Genomic DNA, 18444 nt, shown 5'->3' with positions numbered 1-18444 from the left:
TTATTGAGCTCATCTTTGCATGAAATGTTCCCTTGCTATCTCTAATTTTCTTGAAGAGATCTCTAGTCTTTCCCATTCTGTTGTATTCCTCTATTTCTTTGCATTGATCGCTGAGGAAGGCTTTCTTATCTCTCCTTGCTATTTTTGGAACTCTGTATTCAGATGCTTGTATCTTTCCTTTTCTCCTTTGCTTTTGGCTTCTCTTCTTTTCACAGCTATTTGTAAGGCCTACCCAGACAGCCATTTTGCTTTTTTGCATTTCTTTGCCATGGGGATGGTCTTGATCCCTGTCTCCTGTACAATGTCACGAACTTCATTCCATAGTTCATCAGGCACTCTATCTATCAGATCTAGGCCCTTAAATCTATTTCTCACTTCCACTGTATAATCATAAGGGATTTGATTTAGGTCATACCTGAATGGTCTAGTGGTTTTCCCTACTTTCTTCAATTTAAGTCTGAATTTGGTAATAAGGAGTTCATGATCTGAGCCACAGTCAGCTCCTGGTCTTGTTTTTGTTGACTGTATAGAGCTTCTCCATCTTTGGCTGCAAAGAACATAATCAATCCGATTTCGGTGTTGACAATCTGGTGATGTCCATGTGTAGAGTCTTCTCTTGTGTTGTTGGAAGAGGGTGCTTGCTATGACCAGTGCATTTTCTTGGCAAAACTCTATTAGTCTCTGCCCTGCTTCATTCCATATTCCAAGGCCAAATTTGCCTGTTACTCCAGGTGTTTCTTGACTTCCTACTTTTGCATTCCAGTCCCCTATAATGAAAAGGATATCTTTTTGGGGGTGTTAGTTCTAAAAGGTCTTGTAGGTCTTCATAGAACCGTTCAACTTCAGCTTCTTCAGCATTACTGGTTGGGGCAAAGACTTGGATTACTGTGGTATTGAATGATTTGCCTTGGAAATGAACAGAGATCATTCTGTCATTTTTTAGATTGCATCCAAGTACTGCATTTCAGACTCTTTTGTTGACCATGATGGCTACTCCATTTCTTCTGAGGGATTCCTGCCTACAGTAGTAGATATAATGGTCATCTGAGTTAAATTCACCCATTCCAGTCCATTTGAGTTTGCTGATTCCTAGAATGTTGACATTTACTCTTGCCATCTCTCGTTTGACCACTTCCAATTTGCACACCGGACGAAATACAGGAAATACAGCAGTTAAACTACTGTGGGGATGCTTTTCTCTTTTATAATCCCCTGTATTGTCTTTACAATAAAGATAGCTGGGCTACAGCAAAATTCCACTCTCCCCCACTGAATCAGGGCCCCTGGTTGTGCCAGGAGTCCCTCGTACAGGCAAGTCCTCCACCAGTCTCCAGGGCCCTGGGCTTCGGATATTGCCGTGACACCTTGGCAAAGCCAACTCTGACCCTTGTGAAAGAAAAAAATGATCCTGACACTTGTTAAAAGGGTAAGGAAGACTTTATTCAAGACTATTGCACTTAGAGACAGACTGGGCTCAACTCCAAATTCAACAAGGACTAGGGGGATTTACAGAAAAGGAGCAGTGAGGGGCAAGTGGATGGAAAGTTACTAGGATTCCAACCTAGAGAGCATATTAAAAAGCAGAGACTTTGCCAACAAAGGTCCATCTAGTCAAGGCTATGGTTTTTCCAGTAGTCATATATGGATGTGAGAGTTGGACTATAAAGAAATCTGAGAGCGAAGAATTGATGCTTTTGAACTATGGTGTTGGAGAAGACTCTTGAGAGTCCCTTGGACTGCAAAGAGAGCCAACCAGTCCATCCTAACGGAAATCAGTCCTGAATATTCATTAGAAGGACTGATGTTGAAGCTGAAACTCCAATACTTTGGCCACCTGATGTGAAGAGCTGACTCATTTGAAAAGACCCTGATGCTGAGAAAGACTGAAGGCAGGAGGAGAAGAGGACAACAGAGGATGAGATGGTTGGATGGCATCACCGACTCGATGGACATGAGTTTGAGTGAACTCCGGTAGTTGGTGATAGACAGGGAGGCCTGGTGTGGGGCATTTCATAGGGTCACAAAGAGTCTGACACGACTAAGCGACTGAACTGAACTGAACTGAACTGAGAAGACCTCAAGGGCGGAGGATCTTACAAACGACAGGCCAAGAATATTACATACCACTTGCGAGGGAGGGAAGAGCAACAAAATCAGACAATGAGGGTTCGCAGAGATCAGGGTGGGGATAACAACAGGATCTTTGCTGAGACTGTGCTGGTCAGGCCAAACACAGGACCAGGGTCCAGTGGGAAAGGCGTCAGAGCAGAGGCTGAGTTTGGTCTTGTCACCTCTGAGGTCTGAGATCTCGGACACACGTCTTAATGTACTTTGCAGCCCAAGCAACCCTTTGATTTCTAAAATGTCTGACTACTTGTGAGGTCTCTGTTACCTTTGGTTCCTGCCTTCTTTCCTTAAACGCTGAGAGGGAAAGGAATCAGCGCAGCCCTAGAACTCTTCTGGATTTCTCGTTTCAAAGCTTAAAATCTTCCTAATTCAAGGCAGTTTAGAGAGTTGGTGATGGACAGGGAGGCCTGGAGTGATGCTGTTCATGGGGTCGCAAATAGTCGGACACGACTTAGCGACTGAACTGAACTGAAAGAGACCATCACTTCTAACTCACCAGCCTCGGGGCCAGGACTGGGGTCCGGGGTTGGAATTCGGGGTTCTGGGTGGGGACGGGGACCTGGCTTAGGATCTGGGACCCGGGTGAGGTCTCTCGTAGCCGACTGGCGCCTCCAATCCAGTCGCCGCAGAGGTACGTCAGAGCCCTGCGTCACCACCACTGCGCACGCGCAGGACGAGGCAAGCGGCTCCAGGGGCCGGTCGGAGCAGGTGGGGGAGGAGCCAAGACGCGAGGCGGAAGCCCAAGCGGCCCCACTGCACTCGCGCCGGCCCGTCCCCTCAGAGGGGGCCAATGGGCTCTCAGGACGCGCTCCTAATGATGCGGGCCCCGCCCCTTGGAGACGGGCGCCGGCGTGGCCAACATCCGCCGAGGTAGCGAGAGATTTGAGAGTTCTGCGGGGGTCTGGGGTTCTGGGGGCCCGCCGCCATGAAGCTGACGCGGAAGATGGTCCTGTCCCGGGCCAAGGCCTCGGAGCTTCACAGCGTGAGGAAGCTCAACTGCTGGTGAGGACCAGAGGCCAGAGCCCGTCCCCGCGCGTCCTCCCCGCTGCCCGACAACCCTTCCCCGGACCCCTGCCCTGGGGCATGGCTGGGAAGAGCTTTCTAGAAGTGGAGACCCCTGTCCAGAACCCCCTCCAGGGGTCCCTGGAGCGGGGACCCCTGCCCGCCTCCTCTTCTCTGGAGCGGGGACTGCAAGGGCCTGCGGAGGATGCAGAGGGGTTCGGAATCTAGGAGGGGCACCTGGGCCTCACCTTCTTGGCCCATGTCTGGTCCGCCCAGCCTCTGGGAGGTGTTGCATAAGCTCAGGGGGCCTTTGGCAAAACCATTCCAGAATTTTCATCTCTCCTGACCGGGTGGTGTTTCACACACAACTCCAAACCTGCCCTCCTTGCACAGGACAATTGGAATTCCCTTGAAGACTGGCTCTTGGGCTTCTAGATGGCTATAGTGGGGCAGACAGTTCTCTGTAGAGAGGTGTCTTTTCTGAAATTGCCAGCAGCCCTGGGAGCCAAGCCTGCTGATGAGATGGGAGATCAAGGTGGCTAACACCCTTTTTAGGGCAAAGAAAGGAAACTGAGGCTCCATCAAAGTGATCTTTCAGTAAACACTGTTGTAATTGAGCCCTGGGTAGGGATGCGTTGTCCCCAGGGGACTCACTGTCTAGGAGGTAATGGTTAGAGATACAGGTGCTGTGGGGTCAGTGCAGCCTCAAAGACAGGGTGGCCAGGGCTAGCTGCACCAAGGAAGGACCAGGAGTGCTCCTGGAACTCCTGAAAGGTCTGCCCGTGTTCAATGGGGACTCCAGGCAGGGCTCCGAGCGCCTCCGTGCTCTGGACAGCTCAGGTGGCTCTCAGCCAGAAGCGGACGATCCTCCTGCTGGTGGCAGGCAGATTGACTGCAGTGAGATCTGCCTGCTCATTAGAAGCCTTTCTCTCTGCCCCACACATCTGGTATTTTGGCCACAGCATTTGTGTCATTTGTTTTCAACAATGCATGCCCTTGTTCTGCGTGAGCAGTCAGCCTTCCCCTCGGGAGGGAGGCACAACGACCGCATTTCAGGCTTTCTGAAGTGTGTTTCATAAGTCATAAGTTCAGCCTTTGAACTTGTCCTGTTGCAAAGACTCCCTTGTTTATGTGTGTTAGGGAATTATCCCTGGGCACAGCAGCCTTGAGCATGAGTGAGTCTTTGTGTCCTTCAGACGGGGCAGCCTCTGCCACTGCTTAGTCTGAAGAGCAGCCACCAGCATCAAATGGTTTTGTCCAAAATCAACCTGGAAATGATTTTGGGCACCTTTGTCAGTCGTCTGAGAAAGTTTTCTTTTACTTGGTCGTTGAAATCATATACTTTTTTTTTTTTCTCACTTACAGATTCTTTTTTAAAAACTCGGGTGTTTAATTTTTGGCTGCGCTGGGCCTTTGTTGCTACCTGCAGGTTTTTTCTCTAGTTGTGGCAGGTGGGGGCCACATGCTGGTTGCAGTACACGGGCTTTTCTCATCGCAGTGGCTTCACTTGTTGCGGAGCACGGGCTGCAGGCGCGTGGGCTGCAGCTCACGGGCTCTAGAGCACAGGCTCTGTAGTTGCGGTGCACAAGCTCAGTTACACGTGCAGTCTTCCCAGACCAGGGATGGAGCCCATGTCACCGGCACTGGCAGGCCGATTCTTATCCACTGTACCACCAGGGGAGTCCAAAGTCGTAGACTCTTAAAGTTTGTAGACGTTTGTCATTAATTTTTGTTTTTAGTTTTTTTATTCAACTTTGACAAACTAAAAGTGCATATGTCTTTTCTCTCCCCAGGGGCAGCCGTCTCACTGATGTAAGTACCATGCTGGTCATCTCCAAATGGTCCCTGATCCCTGGGAGGAAGGTTAAGTGGACAGACCCACACCCATCCCATCCAGGTCCCCGTCCATTTGTTACTTTAGCAGCTTTAGTAAGGAAGAGCCACTTGTGAAAAGAAGTTCTGTAGCCCCAAGTTAATTCCAAAGTGCCTTCACACATCTTCCTGCAGATGAGAAGCGGGCCTCACAGAAGAGGGGGCTGATCCAGGATGCAGACCTCTCCCACGTGCTTGGTTGACTTTAGGAACAGTGCACTTGGCTTGGGGGAGGGGGGTCTTTTTAAACTTTTTTTAATAGATTCTTGGACTTCATGTCCCTAAGGAGTTTCCTCTCTTCAGCCCCTTCCCTGGTCAGATCCATCTTCACCCGCTATTCCCGTGGCAGGAAGAGATGAGGGCTGGGCAGGGGCAGAGAGAGGAGCTGAGCGGAGCTGAGTGTCTGTGACTCGGTTTCTTCCCAACTCCACTCCCGACCCCAGCCCCCAGTCCTGGGATGAATGTCTCCAGCTCACACCGAGTGGGGTGCCCAGCAGTTGGTTCTTACCAACTTCTGTTTTGGAACTTGAACTGTACCTATCCTGAAAAGCAAAGTTGGACATGCTGAGAGTCGGAGCCCTCCAGAAAAGCCTGTTGCGCCTGATTCTGTAGCAGCAAAGACAAGGCAAAACACTGCTGTAACAGAAAACAGATTCAGTGCACGTGTGAAGCATCCTGACCAGACAGCTTGTTGATGTCAGGAGCCCCCTCTGGCCCCATGCCCACTGTCTGGCAGACAGACACACACATATTCGGGGCTCCACTGCTCATCAGTCTTGCAGGTTATGGGTCTTCATGGACCAGCTTGTGCCCCACTGGCCCTTTCCCCTGAGTCAGTGTTAACATGTTCTCAGGTCTAGTTTTGAGCCTGTCTCCATATCACAACAGCTCTGTTGGCAAGAAGGGGCTTCTCTCCTTTCCTTGGATGTCAGGGACAGTAGGGAGAAAGGCTGGCTGTCCATTGAGTCTCCTCACTGAGGTCCTTTGAGGATATCTACAATTAGAAATGCCCCATCTCAATGGCTGGCAGCGTTTAGTGGTAATGATGCTGGTTCGAGTTGTGGAGAGGGTGCCATCTCTCCATCAGGCAGAGGGGACGTCTGGGCTGCAGAGGGGAACGGGCTGCAAAGCCCTGCGTGTTCCTAGTCGGGAAGGGGGAGGCTCTTCCGCTTGGGCCCTTGTCAGGGGGTGGGCAGAAGCTCCCCCTGGGTTCTTTTGGCTGCTGGAGAGATGTGATGTCACATGCCAGCATCCTGTGATGATTGCAGTCACGTTCTTTTCCTTCATAGATCTCCATATGCCGGGAAATGCCCAGCCTGGAAGTGATCACCCTCAGGTACCGAACCCTTGCTGGCCACCCCTCCTAAGTCACCAGGGCTGGAAGATGAGGAGAGTGTCCAGATCCCTCCCGTGGGCTGGTTAATAACCTGAATAACTAATTATCCTTTGATAACTCCCATCCTTGGTCTGGGAGGCCTGCTTTTGCAGGCTACACCAAGGTAGCACCAGGGCTTGGTTACTCCTTAACTCTGCCCTTCTTCCAGGAGGGCACCCAGGCCTCCCCCCGAGCTTGCCTCCCCACCCCCGTCCCTGGGTCATGGGGTGCCACCCTAGGGTGGCTGTGTCTGTCCCAGCGCCCCCAGTGCCAGCCTTGTCTCCGTCCTGGTTCCATCAGTGCCCGGAGCTCTGCCAACTTCCCTGCACTGCATGGTCTGTCCTTGATAATAGTCACTCTTCCAGGGTCATACACCTTTTAACAGACTAAAGAAACCTTGAATGAGCCAAATGCTGCCTTTGGGGCTCCAGGCTCCGGGTGGGGTGGGGGCATTTGGAAGGTGAGGGAAGGAGGAAGTCTCTTCCTACCTGAACTCTGACCCACCCACTCTGGGTCTGGGGAGGAGGCTGCCCCTGCAGATGTTGGAGTGCTTTCTGCAGGTCCCCATGTGTAAACCTTGTGGAGATTGAAGCGCTGCAATGAAGGCTAACTCCTTGCTTGGCAGCTCAGAAGGTCTCAGGACTCGCCCTGTGTGTGGGGTTGCAGGCCCTGGGTCCCATGCAGGTCCTGAGACTTACCTTCCTCGTCACACTGGCCACCCTGTCCTTCCTGACCCCGCTTGTTCTTGTGCCTTCGGCGGTCACCCTGGGTGCCTTCTGCCACCCACCTTGTGCTCACCCACCTCCGGCCCTGGCCCGACAGGCTGGGGCTGGCACCTGCTTGCGGAATGAAAGAATGAATGAAGGAGTGGGCCCGGAGCCCCTCTCCCAGCCTGGGCCCAGCTCGGCCCTTGTGCCTCGGCTCCCCCAGCTGTAAGACAATGACTGTGAGCAGGGGGCGAGGAGGAGTGGATGCAGTGGGGAAGACGGAGCAGCCAGTGTGTGCAAGCGCCTGGCGTCTGCCATCACTTACCTGTGACGATTGTCAGTGAAGCTGTCGGGGATGTGCACCTAGAAGGCCTTACCTGACAAAAAAGGCCTTATCTTTCATTCCCCAAATAGTAGGAAACTTGGATCAGGTGTGGACTTAACCCCGTCTCTACCGAGCGCCATCAGGGCTCTGGGGCAAGTCCCCAGCCTCTGAGCCAAGGCCCCTTGTACCGCAGTGGTTCTCATTGCTGCGGCCCGAAGAGGGACAGTGCCCAGGGCTGTGGCCTGGACTCCTAGCCTTTCTGGAACTGGGGGGCCCCGCGGCTAAGCCACTGACCCCAGGCCGCTGGGCGGCAGTCCTGTGCAATTACATCGTTTTGGTTTGCTCTCAATGCCCATGGGTGGCAAGGCTTAGTCCGGTCTGGCTGCTCTAATGGGATTTCACAGGCATTTGTTCCTCATAGTTCAGAGGCCATAAGTCCAAGACCAGTGTCTGGTGAGGGCGCCCTGTGTCCTCACCTGGCAGAAGGTTCGGACAGCTCTGGGGGTCCATTTCATAATGGCGCTGGCCCCACTCATGGGGGCCCCACATCCTCACACCACTGCACTGGGGGTCAGGATCTCAATGTGTGGATCTGGGGACACAGTCAGTCTGTAGCAAGAGCTATGGGAGGCCATAGCCCAGTGGTCAAGGAGGGGTCTCTCGACCCCTGCCGGCTCAAGCCCTCGACCTCAAGCCTCCACCCCGACGGCCTGTGTGGCTCCCCCATCGCGAGGATCCCAGAGCCTGGGTTCACTTGTGCTGAGACGGTGGCACCCTTGTCCCGCTGCTTCAGTGACAGTGTCGGGTGTGGTGGGAGTGACCCTAGGGGTGAGTGAGGGCATCCCTGCCCAGCCCAGCCCAGCATCCAACGGAGAGTGGTCCAGACAGTCTGGCAGGACGGGCAGATCCCCCACGGCCTAAGGCTTATGGTCAGCCACCCTCCTCACACTGAGCCTGCATTCATGGCTCGTCCATCTGGGTGTGCGGGAGGTGACCCTGCTCTGTCAGCTCAAACCTGCAGGTCTCTGCCTGGTGTCTGGATGATTTCCTCTTTCCCGTTCACTCAGTTTAATTCTGTAGTTAATTCTTTTGTGAACATGGGGTTTGGAAGTTCAGTGTTCAGGTCTTGGTCGTGTGGGGCTTGAGTGGGCTTGCTTAGGTTCGTCGTGGGTTTTCCTGGCTACTGCCCATTTTGGGCTCACTGGTGTGTCCCATGGAGTCCTCAGTCCCCTGTCCTGTCGGGACTCCCACCCTGACATGGACTCCTCGCAGCCACAGCAGAGTAGGGGCTGCCGCTCCCACTGCAGCTGGAGGGTAAAGCTTTCTCTTGGGCCTGGGGGCTCCCTTGCCCTCCACCCTAAGGTGAGGGCAGGTGGGCACCAGCAGGCAGTGCTCGTCTGCGTGGTGGGGTGGGGGCCCTGGACCGGCGCTGACGGCCGCGTCCACGCAGTGTCAACAGCATCTCCAGCCTGGAGCCTGTGAGCCGCTGCCGGCAGCTGAGTGAGCTGTACCTGCGCAAGAACTGCATTCCCAGCCTTGCAGAGCTCATCCACCTGAAGGGCCTCCCGCGCCTGCGGGTGCTCTGGCTGGCCGAGAACCCCTGCTGTGGCACCTGCCCCCACCTCTACCGCATGACCGTCCTGCGCACTCTGCCGCAGCTGCAGAAGCTGGACAACCAGGGTGGGTGTCCTTATATCCCCCTGCCCCCATCACAGGTGCAAGAGAGGCCGGCCTCCTGAGGGCTGAGCCACCTCTCCAAAGGGGACCGCACTGAGCCGAGGGAACAGCCAGGCTGGGCCGGGTGGGCTCATGTGCAGTGAGGCCACTGATGCTTCTGCACCACCCCCCAGCTGTGACGGAGGAAGAGGTGTCCCGGGCGCTGATGGAGGGAGAGGAGGTCACGGCCCCCAGCAGAGAGGACTTGGGGAGCGGCCCACCCGAGCTGTCCTATACCCTGAGTGCTGTGGACGCTGCCACTGAGACGACACAGGATCCTCTGAACCTCGGCAAGGGGGAGGCCAGGTGTGGCCTGTGGGCCTCCCCAGCCCTCCCGCAGCTGCACTTCTGGGACTGGGGGTGGGGGTGTGTGTGCTTGTTTCTGGTCTGGCTCTGGGCCCCAGCCTGGTGTCAGCTGCATGGCTGAGAGAAGACCCAGGGCAGGGAGCTCTGCCAAGTGCAAGACCAGCCCTCCTGGGGAGCAGTGGACTCGGGCGGTGAGCTGGTGGAGGTATGGGGCCGGCTGCGCCGAACGGAAGCCCTGTGACCCTGGCCACCCGAGCCACTGGTCAGGAGTCCTGGGGATGACAGGGTGTGCGGGCCGAGGAAGGGCCCTTTCTGACCCACAGGGTACCTCAGCTGATGGCTGTTTATGGGCAGAAACTGGACGTGGGGAACATGGTGAAGACCACTGTTCTCAGTGGGGCACAGGCCAGGCATCCACTCGCAAATGAGGGCCACCTGCTGGCTCTCCTACAGCATGGCAGGAGGGCGCGTGGCTGTCCCTCAGCATGGGAGGAGGGCGTGTGCCTCTCCCACGTGGCAGGAGGGGATGTGGCTCTCCCGTGGCGTGGCAGGAGGGCACATGGCTCTCCCATGGCCTGGCATGAGGGCATGTGGCTGCCCCACAGCGTGGCAAGAGGGGGCGTGGCTCACCTGCAGTGTGGGAGGAGGGTGCATGGCTGCCCCGTGGCGTGGCGGGAGGGCGTGTGGCTCTCCCGCGGCATGGCGGGAGGGTGCATGGCTGTCCCTCAGCGTGAGAGGAGGGTGTGTGCCTCTCCCACGTGGCAGGAGGGCGTGTGGCTGTCCCGCGGCATGGCAGGAGGGCACGTGGCTGCTCCCCGGTGTGGCAGGAGGGGACATGGCTCTCCTGCGGCGTGGGAGGAGGGCGCGTGGTTGTCCAGTGGCTAGCGGGAGGGGGGCGTGGCTGTCCCGTGGCATGGCGGAAGGGGACGTGGCTCTCCTGCGGCATGGGAGGAGGACGTGTGCCTCTCCCACGTGGCGGGGGGGGGGGTGGCTCTCCCGCGGCATGGGAGGAGGGCCCGTGGCTGCCCCACAGCATGGGAGGATGGCACGTGGCTCTCCCGCAGCGTGGCGGGAGGGGACGTGGCTCTCCTTCAGCATGGTAGGAGGGCACGTGGCTGCCCCGTGGTGTGGCGGGGAGGGCACGTGGCTGCCCCACGGCTGGCAGGAAGGTGCGTGGCTCTCCTTCGGCGTGGCAGGGAGGGGGCGTGGCTCTCCTGCGGCTTGGCCAGAGGGCACGTGGCTGCTCCGGCGGCGTGGGGGAGGGCGCATGGCTGTCGCCTGGCAGGGGTTAGCTGCAGGCCCCCCTCCATGTCCGGGGCTCATATGTCGTGTGTGTTAGTGCCCCATCCTGTGTGAGCTCCAGGGGGAGGGAGGTGACCCCAGGGCTGAGAAAAGTTGTGCTGCCACACCCCTCTGTCCACTGCTCCCAACCCCCAGAAGCAGAGTCTGGAGTGGCGGTTTCCCTGCAGATGGGTAGGGTCTACTTTTAGGAGTCTTTTCCTCCCTGTGCCCTGGGGTGCCGGGCCCGGACCCACAGATGTGTGGACAGCGAGGGCTGGGCTCCAGTTGCCTCCGGCCTCACTCCCCGCTGTCCTCCTCCTGCCAGCAGCGACCAGGGGCAGCTTGGCCTGAAGCCCACCTCCCGGGACCAGTTTCCTCCGTTCTCACAGCAGGAGGCCACAAGCAGTCGCTCGAGCAAGGTGAGTGTGATGAGGCCACCTGGTGGGAGATGGCCCTGGTTCCCCCTCCACAGAGTGTGGACACTGGGGGCTGAGAGCTGAGGGACGGGGCTGGAGACACTGCAGTGACGCGCAAAGCCAGGCCCCAGCGGGTGGGAAGCCAGCCATCTGGATCCAGTGTCTGTGTCCAGATGTAAGCTGGTCGGACATGGCAAGCAGAGAGGGGGTGCCTTTGTGGGCAGTGGGGTCCCCAGCGCAGGGGGCTGTGCTGAGGGCGGTCCTGGGGGGTGGGAAGGTCACTGTGGCAGTGCTCAACCCAGAGAGATTGCTGCTTGGGAAGAGCCCTCCCGCCTGCTGTTGGAAGTGGGGATGCTCTAGTAGGGGCAGGGGCAGGGTGGTATCCCTATGCGGGGACCATGCAGCGGGCCCCTGGGCTCCACAGGCTTCCTTGTGAGGATCACGGGTGTTGGCTGAACGTAGGGGGCAGCCGGGGTACATCAGTGAAGACCAGCTCCCTCCAGGGTCTCCTCCATCTGCTGCTCGAGTCACTGTGTCTTGTGTCTGGGCTTGTCCCTGCTCACAGGCCGCCCTACCCCTGAAGGGCGGAGCCATTTCTCCCTCTGTGTCCTCTGGCCGGCACAGCAGCTTCCCTGTGTGCCCCCTCCTGCCAGCAGGTTCAGAGTCATCCCCTGACCAGTCTTTGGCAGGGAGAACTTGGAGAGGACCTTGCCACCCGGGCACGGGGGGGCGGGGGCTGTCAGGACTGGGGTCTGTGGGGGCGGACGGGACCCCTGGCACCTGCTCCAGCCCCTGCTCGGCCTGACCCATGCCATAGGGTGCTGTGACCTCCCTGTGGGCTCACAAAGGCTGGCGCTACGTCCAGGCAGGGCTGCCCGAAGCCACAGCAGGGCCTCCCTGACTCATTTGTGCAGCGATGGCTTGAAATGGGCACAGAGTTCACCAGAGGTGCAGAGTCGGACACACTGAGGCCCGTCCCCACCAGAAGGCGTCCCCCCAGGGCTGTGGTGGGTGTGACCATGGGCCGAAGGCCAGTCCAGAGAGCAGTCAGTGGGCCTGTGGCCAGTCTCCCTCCCCTGGCCCCACCCCAGTGGGCCACTGCCCCTGGGACCACAGCCTGCTCTTGTGCAAGCTGGCTGTGTGGGACAGCTCCGGGTCCCTGCACACACCTTCCACACATTTCAGGAGGAGCCCGAGGTGTGTACTGTCGCGGGTGGCAGGTCTGCCCAGCGGCTGGGCTGAGGCCAGGAGCTCCCACCCCACCCCCATGGCAGGGCCTCTGCCGAGGAGAGTGGACCAGGGACTGAAGGTTCTGGTTCAACTCCGTGCCTGCCGTAGATACATACAGAAGATTATCACACCTGCTCAAGCAAGATGCTTGCTCTGAAAGCAGAGGACAGAATGGTCTGGCCCTGCTTGCAGGGGTCCTTGTGGTCACCCAGGCTGGGTGACCCTGAGGCATCCAGCCCCCCACAAGCTTCTGAGTGCGGGTGCTGGTGGCCAGGAAGACCTGGGGACATGGGGAGCTAGCGAGATTTGAGGGAGCAGGAGCCTTAGGGCATTGCAGAGGCCAGGGGCCAGCATCCCAAGCGTGTCCACATAGGCCACGTGCTCTGGCTTGTGGCCATCCCTCCAGTCATCCCACAAGAAGGATCAGCTCAAATAGCCTTTTTGTGTAAAATCCTTCCCGGATTTTCCCAGTAGAAGTGGCATTTCTCTGCTCAAATGCAGATGGGACCCGGGTGTGGTTGTGTGGACATGTGTGCATGTCACACACTAAGCCCATGTGCATTTGAGCACATGTTACTGAGCACCTGCTTCTGGTCTCTGCTCCATCGCTGACCAGCTGTGTGATGAAGGCCTGTTACTCAGCCTCTCTGGGCCTTGGGGCTGTGAGCAGGAGGTGATCTAGGAAGTCCCTGCAGGTGGCGAGTGCTGTACCCCAGCCACGGCCACGGCTTCCATCCGCCTGGGTCTGTCTGGAAGGCTGCCCCCTGAAGGCTGTGCTCTGGTGATGTGTGTGGTGTGGGTGGCCCAGCGTCACAGGCGTGGCGCTCAGGCAGTGACTCTCTGTGTCCCCAGAACAATATCCTGATGGCCATCCTGATGCTGCTGCGAGAGCTGGACATCGAGGGACTGGAGGCCGTCCACCAGACCGTGGTCAGCCGGCTCCAGGCCCTGCACAAGCGGGAGTTGCAGGAGGACATGGAGTGACCCCAAGTCAGCGGGACCCTGCACTGAAGCCCAGTGTCTTCCCGAACCTGGGAAGGGGGCTCCCAGCTGCAGCCTCTGCTGGCCAACCCCAGGCTGAGCCCAGGCACAGGGCTGCATCCCTGGGAAGCCGGGCTCTTGTTGCAGATGGCACCCGGCAGGGGCAGGAGAGGCTGCTGGGCAGACCGCCCTGCGCCCTCTGCTGGGAGGGTCGTGGCTGGTGCCTCCTGTCTCCTAGGACCACCTTCGTGTAGCTCCTCCTCAGGGTGGGCTTTGCGGCCGTCCTCCTAATAAATGCTTTCCCGAAGTCTGGTGTGGGAGCAGGCATGTCCTCCGTGACAGGTTCACTCTTGTTAAGGTGACGGCATTACTCACGTGTTTTCTCCATGCCAGTTGTGACTTGGTCACAGGATGGATTTCTGTCAACCGCAGGGAACTTCCAGAATGAAGGCAGCGTAGGGACAGGCCGCCTGCTGCCTCCAGGACGTCTTGTCTGTGGGGCACTTTGTGTCCCTTGTCGAGAGCCCCACACGACGCAGGAGCCTATGCTGCCCCTGCGTGAGGGACTGGATGACAGGGAGCCGGTCAGAAGCAGCAGCTGCATGGGAAGGGACAGCTTCTAGAAACCATGCCTTAGGTTTTCTTCCATTGGGAAGCGTCGCTGGCAGGGAAGCCGCAGTCCCAGGGGCTGTCCTGGGGCCACAGTGGGAGGAGGGGCCATCTGAGCCTTTAGGGAGTGCCTGCCTATTCTTGCTGGGGTGGAAGTGGCAGGCACTGGCATCCAGTGGGAAGCTGGGGGTGCACAGACCCAAGGGGGGCTGGCTGAGCACCTGGAAGACCCCTGACTCTGGGAAGAGGGAGCTGCACGCACTGAGGCTCGTCTCCCCTGGGAGCCCCGGGGAAGGCGTGGTTCATCGGTGGGGCCGCCTGTAGTTCTCAGGGAAGGGGTGGGCTCTGGCCTTGGGAAGTGGGGACTCGCCATGTGGGGGCATCCAGAACGGATGGCCTCTGCCGTGCACGTGCCTTCTCTTGTAATTATGAGATGTTGGATGCTCCCAATAAAGTCCATCCTGGTGAGAACAAGCTGGGTGTGTTTGTGTGATATTAACACTCTCCTCCCCGCCCGCCGGGCACCTCTCACACCCACCACCCCAGCCCCATGTCCTGGTACACCTCAGTCGGGGACCCTTGACTTGCACCCTGGTTGGAATGAATACCCGCATTAGCCCCTTGACTCTGCATCACCCCCACCTCTCACCTTCTCTGACTCCTTAGTCACGGCCTCCCATCAACTCACTGGGTCCCACTCACAGCCACCTGCCTACTTAGTGCTCTTTTGAAGCCCTCAGGCTGGACTGAGGACAAAGCGCTTCTGGCCCTGGCCTGGATCCCAGGCCTCTGATCTGTAATGTTCACGTCACAGCCCTACTCTGAGCTTGTCCCCAGGTGACACTGAGAGCAGGGTTTCTGAGCAAAGCAGGTGTTAGCATTACACCCGTGAGTGTGTCCTGCTGGTCCCAGTTATGGAGGGGAGGGCTGAGACCCAAGAGGGCACACTGTTCATCTGAAGCGCTCGTCAGTGTCGCTGCAGGTCAGCCACACGCCACGTGCTCCCTGTGAGCTGCTGCGCAGGAACGAGGGCAGTCACTATCTCAGACCCCACCTCGGGGTCCACCGAGCCAGTTGCTAGCATGCTGCGTGGAGGGCCCAACACTCATCTGGCAGGACAAGTGGGGTCTGGGCCTGACCTGGCTGTGGCACTGACTGGGCCAGGCCACAGTGCAGCCAGAGCCAGGGGATGGCTGGTGTCCCCCGACCAGAGCCTCCCACGTGGAGGTGACATCGCATCTTAGACTGTCAGGTGGGTGGGGACCCCCAGAGCCCCTACAGCACAGTTTTGAGCTGCAGCCCCTCCCTCTGCCCTGCCCCACCCCCACAGTGAGTCAGAAGGGGAGCTGAGTTCTGGGGAGACACTCTCAGGGTGCCCTCTGATCGTGTTGACTGGGGGCACCTTCCAGAAGGAGCAGGAGGGAACACGCCTTCCAGGGGCCACTGACCCACCATGTCCCCAAGCCCAGGGCTGCTCCGTTTGCTGGAGGACGCTGGGCCACCCTCTGATAGTCGTCCCCTGGGGCAGCACTCGTCGGTGCCTCCGTCCCTGAACCTGGGGGACACTCACAGGTCCCCCATCAAACCGTCTGGGAAACCAGACAAGAAAGGGGCCCTGCTGCCAGCATCCTCCCAGGACAGGGGTTCTCCAGGGCACTGTGATTGGACAAGGGCTCCAGGGTCTTCCTGGGAAGCCTGTGGTTCCAAAGGGACCCCCCAAAGCCTGGGAGGACCTGGGTATGCCGTGCAGGCAAGATGCAGCCGTGGCACTCGCCAGATCTCGGGCCAAGAAGAGTGCCAGCCCAGCTGGGAGTGGCAGTGCACGGTGGCCCAGTTGAGTGAGGCCAACGGTACTGCCAGCATGAGAGTCGTGTCTGCCCTGTGCTCCTGTAGCCACTCAGCCGGGGCACACGGGCACGTGGGAGCCTGAGCTGGGTCCGCACTCCGCTGTCACCGACCTGAGAGTCTTCACACTTGTTCAACAAGGGGCCTGCTCCCTGGGAAGTCGGTGTCTTTCTGCTTCTGAGGACTGTCACTTTTGACATTAGGAAAAAGCACTGTTTCTGCATAAAGGCAAAGCTGCCCATCACAGCATCATGCAAGAGAGGTGGGTGGCCACAGCTCGGCCTGAGGAGCCCCACAGATACCCCTCCCCCTCCTCGGGGGACTGGTGGGTGGGGCAGGGTTGAAGAGACAAACCTATGAACCTTAGCCAGGCCAGGGGTGTAGTGTCTGAATCAACACTTCCTCAAGATGTCAACAAGTGGGAAAGCCAAGACAGTATCACTCACCGTCCCCACATACCCAGTGGGTGGGACTGCTGACAGATGAGGACCCTGACGTGTGGGCACCCCAACTCGACCATCAGACTGAGACAGACACTGCCTGCGGCCTTGATGTCCCCTGGCCGGACTCTCCAGGGTCTGCAACAGAGTCTGAGGGCCTCCCCGCCCCCTGCACTTAGGCCCTCAGGGGAGGTCCCTCCCACTGCCCCGTCGGAGTGCACCTGCGCGGGAGCCTCTGGAACGATTACCCAGAAACACTGTCCAGCACCTGCTGAGCCTGCCGCCGGCAGGATCACAGAGAAGGGCTCTAGTTAAACCTGCTGCACAAACGTCTGCTTCGGTGGATGCTGTTCCAAGTTCCATCACCCCCGCAAGAATGACTCATGGGCTGCCTTCCCTGGAAGCCTCGCAGAAATAGCAGGGTTTGGTAGGGCCTGAAATAATAGTCTTCACATCGTAAGAAAGAGCTCAAGAATGCTGAGACAGAAAAACAATGCACTTGTGGTCGCGTGCGTCCCAGAGCCTTTCCTGACTGCCTCCCCAGTGGGCACCAGGCTCAGGGAGGGGGTGTGGCTTGTGGAGAGCTGCCCTGGGCCTGGGGGCAGCTGTCAGTGTTGAGAGGGGCTCTGGGTTCAAACGCTCCCCTCCTTTCCCAGCGGGGTGGCCCTAGACCAAGGGGGCAGAGCAGGAGTTGTGGACATGGGGGGTTCAGGCTGCTTCCCAAGGCGGGTAGGGTGATTGCTCCTGCTCTCTGGACCACGGGAACACATGCCCAGCACCCCTGTGTGCAGCAGACCTCACTCAGCCCCTCCCAGGCTCCTCCTCAGCCTCAGGCAGCCAGAGGGTGATGCATGACCTCTGGCTCACCCTGCTCCTGGGCCCGCAGCCCCTCAGTCAGCTATGTCCTCTGTGGCGTGTCCTTGGCTGTACGCACCACCCCACCCTGTTCTGAGAAACTGCAGCGCACACACTCCCTGCAAGTGAAGCCCACGCTTGTTGTCTGGGGGAGGGGGTGGGATTCTCAGGTGCCCCAAGGTCCTGACCCCTGGTGTGTCCACCAGATAAGACCCCACCCCTAAGTGGGAGGGCAATCTGAGTGTGGATATGCTGCCTTATACGGCCAAGGTGAAGAGTTCACAGATGTAGTGAAGGCCCTCATCAGGTGGAAGTGAAAAGTGAAAGTTGCTCAGTCGTGTCCAACTCTGTGACCCCATGGATTATACAGTCCATGGGATTCTCCAGGCCAGAATACTGCAGTGGGTAGCCTTTCCCTTCTCCAGGGGATCTTTTCAACCCGGGAATCAAACCCAGGTCTCCTGCAATGCAGGCAGATTCTTTACCAGCTGAGCCACCAGGGAAGCCCCTCATCAGGTGACTCTGCCTTAATGACAGGGGGTGTCCTGGTGGGCTTGCCCTGATCAGGTGACCTCAGTCCCCCTGACAGGCATCCTCAGATCAGGGCTAAGAAGGCTGTGGTCCCTCCCTCCCTGAGCTCAGGAGCAGCAAACACTGGAATTCTGTCAACAGGCAGCTCCTGAGGTCCTGGTGAGACCCCTTTGCTTGGGGAGCCCAGGGCTGGCTGAGAGGAGGAAAGCGGGTGACGGGGAGGAGCAGAACAGCGGTGGGGCTGGACCCCTAGGCTCTCCTGCAGCTGCTACAGTCTCACCCTCTGCTTCCCAGCTGCAGGTCAGGTGGCCGGTGGCACCGCTGACGTCTTTCGGCCTGGGAGGCAGCTCCCTATGTGCCCCGCACTGGCACGCCCCAGGGAGGAAGGCTGAGTGGCTCCAAGGAGGCAGATGGCAGGCCTGGAGGAAGTGTCCTAGCTGGCAGAGGCCAGTATGGGGCCAGGTCCTCCCCTGCTGCTGAGGCAACTGCTGCCTGCCAGGATGCCACGCTGGCCCAGGCACTGCCCAGTGCTGGCTTCACCCGCGCCCAGCTCCCCTTGACCCCTGCAGTGATAGGGCCCGGGCCACCCCAGGACACCCAGTGCCCAGCCTGGAGAAGCGAGAAAGAGCCTGCGAGGCCAATATTCCAGGGTTTTACCAGGATCTGTAGACTCTGCACATTTAAGCAAAACCAATCCGAAAACCCTGGAAAAAGCCAGGGTCTGTGGGGACATGAAGGAACCAGAGAAGTGGGCACCAGCATCAGCCTTAGAGCCGGTCAGCCATTTGAGACCTGACCAGGAGGCCCTCCAACCCGGGGACTCCCA

At 58.2% G+C, this 18444-nt stretch overlaps 1 protein-coding gene across 3 annotated transcripts; it reads left to right on the top strand.

The window, feature by feature from the left end:
* The first annotated feature begins 2835 nt into the window (after positions 1–2835).
* On the top strand, positions 2836–14421 carry CFAP410 (cilia and flagella associated protein 410). 3 transcript variants are annotated; one of them, XM_010801655.4, is made up of 7 exons: positions 2836–2997; positions 4923–4941; positions 6291–6337; positions 8859–9088; positions 9259–9430; positions 11037–11130; positions 13210–14421. In XM_010801655.4, exons 1-7 carry the CDS (start codon positions 2918–2920, stop codon positions 13339–13341), a joined length of 774 nt encoding a protein of 257 aa, XP_010799957.1. In that variant the 5' UTR covers positions 2836–2917; the 3' UTR covers positions 13342–14421. The 3 variants fall into 3 exon arrangements, with proteins under 3 accessions (XP_010799957.1, XP_024845079.1, NP_001069249.1); XM_024989311.2 differs by having other exon boundaries at positions 2969–3129; positions 11040–11130; NM_001075781.1 differs by having other exon boundaries at positions 2981–3129.
* The last annotated feature ends 4023 nt before the right edge of the window (positions 14422–18444 follow it).

Source organism: Bos taurus, chromosome 1 (genome assembly GCF_002263795.3).
Source record: "Bos taurus isolate L1 Dominette 01449 registration number 42190680 breed Hereford chromosome 1, ARS-UCD2.0, whole genome shotgun sequence".
Taxonomy (NCBI): domain Eukaryota; kingdom Metazoa; phylum Chordata; class Mammalia; order Artiodactyla; family Bovidae; genus Bos; species Bos taurus.
Note: the sequence above shows the minus strand (reverse complement) of the source record. Positions and strands in the feature narration are given on the sequence as shown.